The sequence below is a fragment of the Amphiura filiformis genome, chromosome 17, assembly GCF_039555335.1.
Source record: "Amphiura filiformis chromosome 17, Afil_fr2py, whole genome shotgun sequence".
Taxonomy (NCBI): domain Eukaryota; kingdom Metazoa; phylum Echinodermata; class Ophiuroidea; order Amphilepidida; family Amphiuridae; genus Amphiura; species Amphiura filiformis.
In genome coordinates, this window is record NC_092644.1 from 18,636,102 (window position 1) to 18,648,141 (window position 12,040).

At 36.6% G+C, this 12,040-nt stretch overlaps 1 protein-coding gene across 2 annotated transcripts in view; it reads left to right on the plus strand.

The window, feature by feature from the left end:
• The window catches only part of LOC140137409 (carnitine O-acetyltransferase-like), a 69,907-nt gene extending 63,373 nt beyond the window's left edge, over positions 1 to 6,534 (plus strand). For both annotated transcript variants that reach the window (XM_072159057.1, XM_072159058.1), the window contains exons 13-14: positions 1,388 to 1,525; positions 4,667 to 6,534. In XM_072159057.1, coding sequence (XP_072015158.1) covers positions 1,388 to 1,525; positions 4,667 to 4,885 — 357 coding nt within the window. In that variant the 3' untranslated portion in view covers positions 4,886 to 6,534. The remainder of the gene's footprint in view (positions 1 to 1,387; positions 1,526 to 4,666) is intronic.
• The last annotated feature ends 5,506 nt before the right edge of the window (positions 6,535 to 12,040 follow it).

Below are 12,040 nucleotides of genomic sequence, written 5' to 3' on the forward strand. Positions count from 1 at the left end.
ATCCCATTTCCATATTCTATTAACACCAACACCTTCCTCTTTTTTGCTCTTATTTCTTGAACAATAATGTGAATTCATCTCAATTTTGCACAACCAGTGTCTTTAAAGATTTCCTCTCTTCCATTCAGTAGCTACACTGCCTCACAGCCCTCCCCTATTATCTTTTCCTCGCTCCTTTAATTCCCTCTTTTCCCCCTTCCTCTCCTCTTTTCTTCTCTCTCCCTCCTTTTTCCTCTTCTTTTTTCTTCCCATGGCATTATTTCCTCAATTTCGACTCTCATTTCCTAGGAGCGGTGCTCCCCGCTCCCGCACAATTTGCATCCCTGCGTGCAGCCGAACCATGCAGCAATATAGAAACCTACCGTATTAGAGAACGCGAAAGTCCAGTGGCGCTCCCATTCGAGACTGAATGAAAGTGTTTCAAATCTTCCTTCCAAATTATCGTTCAACAAAGCCCAGTGATTCCGATGTCAATTACGAAAGCCCCACCCCAGTTTCAATTCAAATATGGTAGCATAAAGCTATGCCGCGGGATGTGATGCACTGCCATGGAGATCGGGGATGGGACACTTGTCAACAACTGAGAGGTATTTAGCTTAACTGGCACGCATCTGATAGACCCATGGTACGCGCAATATGAAAGGCAACCACTCGACTCGGACTTAGTCCTATTGTCCATATTGTGTATATTGTCGCGTGCGGTTTGCAAATGTTTGAACATTATTTATCTAGAGACACCTCTTCAAATATCACCACACTGCCAAGCTGCGTTGATTGGTCAGATGCAATATCCTTGTTGTAGTCGCTTACACAAACGTTAATGCAGTGAGAACACGGACATGGTATATAGAAAAATCGTGTGACCCAGGATGGATAAAAGTGAACTCCCACAAATTATTGGGAAATGGAAGGCAAGTTGCCTACTGATTCGGAGGGTCCATGTAATGGGTTGATTAATAATGTTATAGGCTATATTCTACATTACCAGTCATTATCCATGGACCAGAGGAAGGGATTACTATAGAGGGTATGCAATACGACGTCACTCATAACAGAGTCATCCTCATTTAAATAAAATTCTGTCCTCCGTAAGGTACGTACCACGGGAAAATTCACATGATAGTACAATAAAAGCGTGTGATAGGTATGAATGGTTGTGGAATCGATCTAGAGACCTGTCCCTCTGTCATCTTAAGTTATCTTGTTTAGAACTGTCCTCCAGCATGGCTGCCATTTCAATTGTTATACCGTTCCGGTTGGCTTATTGCATACACTCTATTGAGGAGAGAATATACCAGATCTATAATTAATACAGCATATACACAGAGTTCATACTCAACTAGCCAGGCACTTTTATGCCATCATTTTGTTTTTCTTCCTACTACAGGCAATCAATGGTGATGGAATAGACCGTCATTTACTAGGCCTTAAGCTTATTGCTATTGAACAAGGAGAGAATGTACCCGATCTATTCATGGATACAGCTTATACGCAGAGTTCACACTTCAATGTCTCAACTAGCCAGGTAGGTGGACATGTTGGAGTATTGGGTGAGACAAAATTTGGTGGCGTAGTGCACGTTAGGTCAACCGGCTCACGCTTTCTTTGTTTAACAATGTTATGAACCACTGATCGAAATGATCACAACACAAAGCCTATGACATATCATGATTCGGAACAGGTATACGAGCCCAGGCTTGAACCAGTAACCAATGGTTACTAACGTGCACTATGGCAGCGAATTACTGGGGGTAGATTTGCACAATTGCCCTGCTGATGGCTCACTTACACTTACTTTAAGGGATCCAAAATGCGCGTTTATTGCGTTTCGACAGTATTTTTGTGGGACATGAGAGCACCTCAGACCTATCGAATTGCATTCTGAATCTGAAGCATGTCTTTCTGATATCAAATAATTTTCATTTTTTAAAATCACAATATAATACAAATTTTATGACAAATTATAAAAATTTGATATTTTTCAAATTTTGATATATAACAGTCCTCGAAGTAAATTATATAAATCTAATGATATATTCTTAAAGTGTATGTAGCAGGGAGGAAAAGCCGACGGTCAATTGAAAATTTTGACCTTTCATATTGAAGATATGGATTTTTTCCCAAAAGACCTAATTTTTTTGGTGTTTTGGGAAAAAAATCCATATCTTCAATACTAAAAGGTCAAAATTTTCAATTGATCGTCGGCTTTTCATCCCACCTACATACACTTTAAGTATAAATCATCAGATTTATAAAGTTTACTTCAAGTACTGTTAAATATCAAAAATATCAATTTTAATGATTTGCCATAAAATGTGTATTAAATTGCTAATTTCAAAAATCAAAATTATTTGATATCAGAATGACATTCTTCATATTCAGAATGCAATTGATATGTCTGATGTGCTCTAATGTCCCAAAATAAATACTGTCCAAACGTTCATACCCCAGCCCTTAATGGTACAGATTCATGTGAAATTAGAGACCCCTAACATTAAAAACATATACCGTAAACGTTCGCCTAATGCCGCACCTGGGCTCCTTTGCCTTGGGGTAAATTTCATGTACAATAGAGAGCTCCCTCCTCTAAAAATCCCAACAAGAATTAAGGGTATGTGCCCTTATTTCCTTGTGTGATTTGTATGGGCGGGCACTTTTAGTTTGTGTTTAAAATTCCACTTATGTCAAGGGAGCCCATAGCGCCATTAGGCGAACGTTTACGGTACCTTTGAAATTTTGTTTTTATGCCTCCACCGTGAGGCATACTGTGTTTGCATTATTTGTACTTCTGTCCTTCCGTCTGTCCGTTTGTCCGGATGCTGTATCTCAGGCATGAATGGGCGGATTGACTTCAGATTTTCAGGATAGGTGGGCCATGGTCAGAAACTCCGGCTACTTTCTTTTGGGGTGGGGTTCAAGGTCATATACTGAGGTCAAAGTTCATTTTAGGTCAACTTGTAAATTTGGTCTCATATGAACAGTTCATATCCTATTGCAACCATTATTATGTTTTGATGAATCCAAGTGTATCAAAATATTGGATCCAAAACATAATAATGATATAAAGAAACCTAAATGTAAAGTTCCATTATTTCAGACTTTTAGTCAAAATTAGGTCTTATATGGTCAGTTTAACAAGCGGCGAGCAGCATGATGGGCGCCAAGGATGGGCGGAGAGAGACAACTGCTCAGCCGTATGGCATTTTCCATACACTCGGTTAGTTTTGTGGGGTTTATTATCAAACCCCAACAGTTTTAGCCCCAACAGTGTATTAATATTATTTATTAACATAGGCCTACTTGTTTGTGATATTTTAAGCGTAAATTGCCCCCATGAAGTTGACCCTAAACATGAAAGGTTGCAAGAGAGGGACAGTAAACATTTACAGGTTGATCACAAAAAGTACCTCTATGTATCAAAAAATGTTGATGGTGTCATACAATACAAATCTAACTCTTTTTCATTGCTTTCGTGATGCGACAAATGTATAGTATACGGCAAGTGACCCCTAGGTCAATGTTCACTGACCGAGGAACTTATCTTAGTTTCCTTGTGTTTGGTCTAGATTCCCGTGTACATTAAGTCTGTTAATTACCTCCCCAGCACTAATTATGCTGGTACCCAAATAGAGCTCAATACAATAGATGTATATAAGGGCACAGAATTAGAGAAGGAGAATAGGGACTCCCTATACCGCCGACAGCAAGAAAGACTTTCTGACTCGCAAAGCTCAAGCATGGAAAGCTTGCAACAAACTGCACACCATCTGGCAGTCCAACATATCAAGAAATACCAAGCTTGCCTTCTTTAGAGCCTGCATAGAGAGTATCCTCTTATATGGAAGTGAGACCTGGACAATGAAGAAAGATCTTCAGGACCGTCTTGATGGTACCTACACCCGGCTGTTGATGAGGGTTGAAATATATCCTGGCGTGAACATAAAACCAAAGCAGAGATCTATGATGGTGTTCCACAGGTGTCCTCCATCGTTGCTCAACGGCGAGCCAGATTTGCAGGCCACTGCTACCGTGCAAAAGACCAAATAATTTCAGATGTCATCTGTATGAGGCTTCCACGAACATGTAGAGGAAGAAGACCATTCAACTACATCGACTGTGTGGCAAGGGGCGTCAATCAAGAAATTAATGACCTCCCAAATCTGATGGCTGATAGAGATTCCTGGAAAAGAATTGTAAACTCTTTCTCGGATGCGTCCGCAAGATAGATAGATAGATACCGCCACATACAAAGGCGCCATCAGCTGTGGGGAGAAAATTGGAGGTATTCAGGTCCTTGCCGACAGTGCACGGAGACAAACTAAAATGATTCTGCGTCTCGTCTGAAGCATCTTGGTACCCGCATGCAGGTCACATCAAGTGTGTCTGTCAAATGCGCGCATCAGCTATGTCACGCTTGCATGACAACGAATGCCTCAATCGCATTCCAAGGGAAGCCGAATACCCCAAATTTTTGCTCCATGCCTGTATCAAGATGGCGGTCGAGTCCTGATTCTCCTTCTCTAATTCTGTGGGTAAGGGCCTGAAGTACACAACTGGATGGTACTGCTGGGGTTGGAACCAGCAACCTTCAGATCATGAATAGAAGTCTGGAACACTGCACCTCCTACATAAATATATTACTTTTCTTCAATTTCTTCCATTCCAGGTTCCAGCTAAACATGACTTAGTGATGTGCTTTGGGCCAGTAGTTCCCGATGGTTATGGCATCTGTTACAATCCACGCCAAAATCATCTCAACTTTGCTGTATCTGCATTTAACACAAGCCCTGAGACAGACTCGGATGTCTTTGCCAAGAGACTCTCAGAGAGCTTACTAGAAATTAGGGACGTATTAGAATCTGCACCACCAACAGCCAAGCTGTAGTGTAGAAATGAGGGACATGGAAGAGTTTGTACCACCAACATCTAGGCTGTGATGTAGAAATAAGGAATGTGTTAGAGTCTGTACATTGTTCCACCAACAGCCAGGCTGTAACATACCAACTTTCACCCTCTGTTATATCAGTTCCATCAATGTCAAAAGCCAGATAAGAAATTCATATCTAACATGCATACTAATTGCACCACAAAATGTGCTAATGAATGACAACCTTTATTTCGTACATACGTATAGACATCAGCAAGTTGGGCACAGTTCGTAAGCCAAGTGCGCTTTGCATATTGTGCAATTGGCGCATGCTTTTGTGAAGTTACAGAAGGGTAAGGCACTCCATATAGTTTGTTCCTGTAGCTCTATTGTTTCCTCAATTAGAGGTTATTATATACTTCATTAATATATTCTTGTTCATTGATTGGTTAAAAGTGGATCACATGACCAAAAATAGTTCTATCATCAGTACTCCTATCCGTATATAGTACCTCTAAGCCGTAAATAGTATTTGCAATGTCCTGGATGAGCCGTAAATAGTACCTACAAGCCGTAAATAGTACTTTTGACCATGCCTTCCGCATGCGTGCATCTGATGCGACGGAACAGTTCACGCACGCGAAACTGCCATAGCGTGATTTTGCGCTGCTGTAATTGGTTAGCCCGATTTTAGCCTATTCGATTTTTTTGAAGGGCAAAATATAGATTGTGCTTAAATTGGTTGTGCTGTTCACTCAGGATAGAAGCTGGAGAGTCAATACATCAAATAATTTTCTTTTAACCAATCAATGAACAAAGAACATATTAATGAAGTATATAAAACAAATATATACTGCCTTTATTCGAAATTCTGGTTAAAACTATGGTCCCTCGTTGAGATCAATTAGTACTATTTTCGTTCGGGGCTGCGCCCCTCAGGAAAATAGTACTATTGATCTCACCTCGGGCCCATAGTTTTAACCAGAACCTCTCATGGCAGTATATATTTGTATAAGAACTGTGCATCGGTTATTTAGAGGGCATCGTGAAAAATCTGAACATTTTGCCTTTGGAACCGAGGAATATCCCGAGGGGTTTATACATTCCAAGGTCCAAAGCACTGATACAAAGTTATTAACCTCATTCATAACCGTCACTTTCATCTCATCACTTTACAAAATAACACAAAATTTCCAAAAATCAAACGGGTTAAAACGGGACGATCAATAACAAAAGTGTGAATCACAATCAGTGCAAATACGGTAACACGCAATCAAATACGGCGCCCAGCGTGCGCACAGTTTGTTCGACGCACAACACTCTGCACATGAAGGTTACTAGTTACTAATATATTAGCAAATTGGCTTAAAATGAGTCTAAAAATGCACTTTTTGTATTCTCACCTTGATTTCTTTCCACCTAATAAGGGTGATGTAAGTGATGAGCATGGTAAAATGTTCCATCAAGACATTTCAGTGATAGAAACTAGGTATCAAGGACGGTTTAACCAAACATGGTGGTGAATATATTTTATAATGTCTCTAATATAGCATTCTAAGTAAAAACTAACTTGAAAGTGTGACGTGCTGGGTAAATTCTGACTTCATATTTGAAATCTGCGGCTCTGATGATTAAGCCAAGAAAACATGGATTTTCCTCAGTAATAGTAGGTATATCACCCCAAAAATAAGCGCAGCAGAAACATGTTATTTGACGCTTTTAATTGAATCATCGTTATGAATGCTTCAAAAAACAAAAAACAGAATTGAAATCGGATAATGCAAAGTGATATAACATCAACTTGAAGATACCCGGAAATCGGGTGAAAACCTGCCACAAATTGCTATAAATGGCAAAATGGTAATTTTTGGGATTTGTAATGCTTATTCGGACACATACTTGAAAAGGTAGCATTGATTTAAGTATCACAGATTAATTGCATATCTTTCCGGACTTCGTTAAAGAAAACAAGATTAAAAATCTCTCCTTGAATAAATGTAATAAATCCACCAAATATACAATTTTAGCCATTTTGATCAATCTGCAGACAAATAAAAGCTTAAAAAAATGACTAGGTCCAGCTAATTAATATGCAAAAATAATGCCAACAGAGAACCGTACATGATATGAGGATGCGGTTTTTTTTGCACACAGAAGTACCCAAAGTTCTTTCATTTGGTAACAAAAAATACACAAAAAGTCATTAATTATGCAAATTAGCTAATTACATCTAATTATATATTTATGCCATTCTTATGTTAATTAGGCATATGTAATTTTTACTTTTTCAATGTTTTATTTATGTTTTATTCATACAGCATGATTTTGTCAAATATGAACCTGCTGTGATGTTGAATAAAGAAACTGCAGTTAATTGCCTAAGTGCACCGAGTTTTCAATTGGTATAGGGAAGTGTTTCACTCATTGTCCAAGGAAAAAAAATACATGATAAGAAACACTGGTATTTCAGACCGGTGGTACTAGGTCCTCTATTTCGAGAGACCTATATTTATTGATTTATGGACGATCTAAAAAAAATCACAAAACAGGTCTTAACTCTTAAACTATGCAGTGTTTAATTTCGGCGGAGTTGATAGTGATTTAGGAAATGTTTCACCTACCATATATTAAAAAGACAACTTATTGTGATCAATGAAACATAACGAGGAAATCGTTTTATGACATGTATGTTTTCAAAAATTGGCCAACTTTGATCCGCGCGCTTTTTGATTCACTGTTATGTATGCGTGCACAGTATGACAGAATTATTGTGCAGCCACTGTGACATACCTAGTAATAGATAAAAAGTTTTCATTTGTTGTCCAATGTCCAGGTAACTGGGATAATGCACATATAAGGTTATTTTGATAAAATTTATTATGAAATAAAGTATAGATGTTTAACTTTTGCCAGCACATATTAAAAATCTTGCCCACATATTTAACATAAAGGTATTGAATTGAACCACATATGTGATGCGATCAAGCAAAATCAGTCGGAACTCGGAAATATTGATTTTGAGATATAGCCATACAAAGGAATATTTCCTTTTGTTTCCTCTTGTTTTGGAAACTCTTTAATTGCTCATATCTGTGGAACTGGTTGTTCAATTTCAATGGGCTTTTCTGCAAAATTCAGATTTTTACTATCCTATAACAAACTGCAAATTTAATATTTCCTCCGACTGATTTTGCTTTATCGCACCACATATTATACTGTTAGAACAGAACTGATATTAGATTATGTGATAAATATGTTGTATAAAAACGCAATTTCACAATGCAATGTATTATGGAATTTGTTATATTTCAAACTATGTATGCACAATTATGCAAATTAAAAGATATATTCACACAAAATGATGTTGACTGGTTTAAGGTCTTTGACTCAATTGATCGCCTTATCTCCTATTTTTCTTCATCAAAACTAACATTTTGGTATCAGATGAAAGCCCATGTTTTCTCATTACCATTAGGCCAAAAAAAAAGTTGTTTGTTTGTCCTCCACCTCCCGCTCCTCGGATTAAGGCCTGACCAATATTTTTTTTTTCTATTTTTTTTTTTTTTTATAAAAATAAGTAAAATTCAATTTTTTTTTTCAGAATTGGAGTATCTCTGGACCTAGCTAGAGCAAAATACTAAGATCTTTCATGGTTGAAAGTAAAAAAAGCTTCAATAATTATGCAAAGTTATAACTTGTGTTCATGTCATAGTCTATTATTTTTAGTGACTTCAAAATACATTGGATTTGAAATCATTAAAAGACTATGACATGAACACAAAACTTTAACTGCATATTGATATTAAAGAAACAAAATGTTGGTTTTTTAAAGTCACCATGAATGATTGTAGCATTTAGCTCTAGCTAGGTCCAGGAATACACCAAATCAATTTTTTGGCCTTACCCCAGTAAAATTTAATGCCTGCGCTATATTTGGTTTAAATGGTGTGAACAAAAACATGGTGAATTGTGGTAACCACACTTGAAGTGTATGTACTATTTTGCTATACATGTACATGATTTTGCTTCTCATATCAAAACCACTGGAGCAATACGCTGGCTAAGTGACAAATAAATAAATTGGATTAAAGGGGCATTTCGTGATCCACAGCCTCATCCCTCCACTTTTCTCAAAAAAAGTTGAGATTTTTATATCACAGGAAACCTCTGGCTACATAATGTTTATGTACAAAATATTTCTTGCAGATTAATTCGTTTAGCAAAGATATCGTGAAATTTGAATGTCGTTCTGGTGCACCAGAGCGAAATTACAACGTATTGTCTATGGAGCAGTGTAATACACATAATCATGCATAACTCGCATAACATAATATCGGAATCAACTGAAATTTTGGGAATATGCTTTTTCGTGGATATGTACTGAAAAATGTCATAAAAGAGGATGCTAGGATCACGAAATACTCCTTTAACTACCGTCCATAGCAATAGGTGAAAACAATTTTGAATATATCACGCTGCACAACAAGTAGGTTGCACTCATCACCTGTGTATGTCTGCAATCATGATAGTATTGAATACAATACTGCTCTTTCCAAAGATACTAATCTTACAGATGCGAGTGATCTGCATGACATGGTTCAATGCAGAGGTACCCGCGTGAACGATACTAGTGCAGCAGCGGTATAATCATAAATTGTTTTCACCTATTGCTATGGTAGTTAATCTGATTATTACGTAAATTCACCAGGGTATGGAACTCGAAAGTTTGGAAATAGGCCTCAATCTAAGATAAAAAACAGAACATGTATTGTGTTTTCATGTATTTTCTGGAAAAGTAGCCTCACTTCCCTCAATCTAATGACCCATGTTAAACATTGTATTGAAACGCAAGTGCAATATATAATTATGTAGAATCTTAAAATGCTTTTGTATTGCGGCTTGAACATCATGTTTTGATGGTATGCAAGATATAAACTTGTTTCACAGTCATCTAACCAGTTAACACTGTTTAATAATTGATTGTAATGATTATTGCTTTAATGAAGCAAGAGGTGATATAATGTATAAATAAACAAAACAATGCACAAGTATAATTAATCAAACCTGGACATCTCATTTATTTCTATGTTAATGTTGATTGATTGGTTGGTTCGCTCCTGTGTCATGGCTGACAACGGGTGACCTCAGAGATGGGGCAGCAATATTCTTTTTCATACATCATTTTTTTAAATCAGTTGGAATTTTGAGAAAAATCATTTTGAAAAGTAACTTAAAGTCATAATGTACGATCTTATATTATTCATTCGCTTAATTTATTTCAAACCTGATTTTTGGCATATTTGTAATGTTTACACATGTCACAACTTGCACCTAAATGGAATCAGCCAAATTTCTTGTGTTTGTAGGTAAACAGAGCAAAGTTCGACATAAAGTCATGTCCTCCCATAGAACTGTGTGTTAAACGGCCAAAATAACAAGCAGTGTTTCTTTCACTTTACCTCGTTATTTCAGCTCAAAATTAACAGAAACCATTCCCGATAATTATTACTAGTATTATTTCAGCATTTTGAGTATATAGGCCTAATGACAAATTTAAAATTTGAAGGAAATCGTACATTAAGCCTTTAATTATGAAAAACAGAATAATATAAATCAAAATGTACAAAAATGATGTGCGGAAAAAAATATCGCGACCGGGCCATTGGTCTTCCTTGCCTCATTCCTTCAACCAAACCTTGTTTGATCACCTTCTCTAAATGATTATCTTTACCTGTAGTGGTGTAGCCAAAGTATCTAAGCATCTTTGTGTTGACAAATTGCAGGAAGTCAGTTGGTAACTTGATCTCTACTAATAGGATACTAGGATCGTTTAGGGTCCTGGAGATGTAACGCATACGCTTACAGTACTACATCTCAAAAGTACAGGGTAAGTAAAAAAAAGTGCAATAGAGAAACTAATCCATTTTTAATTAAGAACCGAATTGAACCTTTTAGGTTTTAAAACATGTTATACATGATTTATCCATTAGTGACCTTGTGTGAAAAGGACAAGGAATAAGCATTTACCGTTTTGTTTTTATAACACATTTTATAGCGATACCCAATTTTAATGTTTGTCCACGAGACATCTAAAATCTGAATGTCAGCCCACTCTGTGTAAGGTAGATTTGGAACAACTGCCATTGGCATTGAAATAAAATGGAGCACCCAAAGTGTTATTGTCCTTGGTCTTGTTTAAGGCAGCTGTGTACTCTAGACATTGTTTCTTTCGCAAAATTGAGTTTTTTTGATATGTTTGTACTTTGTTATGTTTTTTATAAATATAAGGAATGAAAATCCAGATTTGTAAACTCCAACTGCAATATTTTAAGGATTTTATTTCACTATTCCACTTGTGTTTGAAATTGAAAAGGAAAGAAAATCTTTGTTGTACCAGCAGGGTACACGCGCGCAACAACGCATAGCGTTGCGTGTCGCGCAATTTGTTAACGCACAAATACGCTACGATACGCGACGCTTATCTGCATGCGCTTGTGGCGCATCTTATGGAAATACCACGGAAGCACAAAAACCTAGTGGTCAAATGGCTCCGTTTTAGCTGATAAAATGTGGGCTTTTTCAAGTTCTTTCCCCGATTTAAATATTTGTATTTGTAATATATATATACAATATATGTTTATGTAATGTAAGGTAGAAAAATAAAACTGCCGCATTCTCCTGCGTAGATTCGATGAAAGTGCAAAATGTGACCACTTTAAACTTCAACGGCCATTATTTCAATGTTCATTTTCTCGGTAAAATGACGAATTATTTACACTATAACTCAATAAATACAGCATCTATAGGTAAGCAAATATGATCATGGTAAAAAGCATGATCGACTCAAGAAATGTTTTCTCATTTTTTTATATTTTGGTCTATTTCCGATTTTGGGCATCATTTTGTGCAAATAGGCATTTGTGAATTTTAAAAAGTTCAATTTGATGCCTTATATGATCAATATCTCAAAAAATAAGGCCAATATCAAAAAATAAAAATAAACGTTTTTGGAATGGAGCCTCAAGATTGAGCTAAAAACAAAATAAAATATTTTGGAAAGAGTGTTTTTTGTTATGATGTACCTAACAAATATTGCCAAAAACTCACTTTTTGTGATTTTCTTCATAATTGTTGTTTTTACCTCAAATCTGTATTTATATTAAGATTTATTGA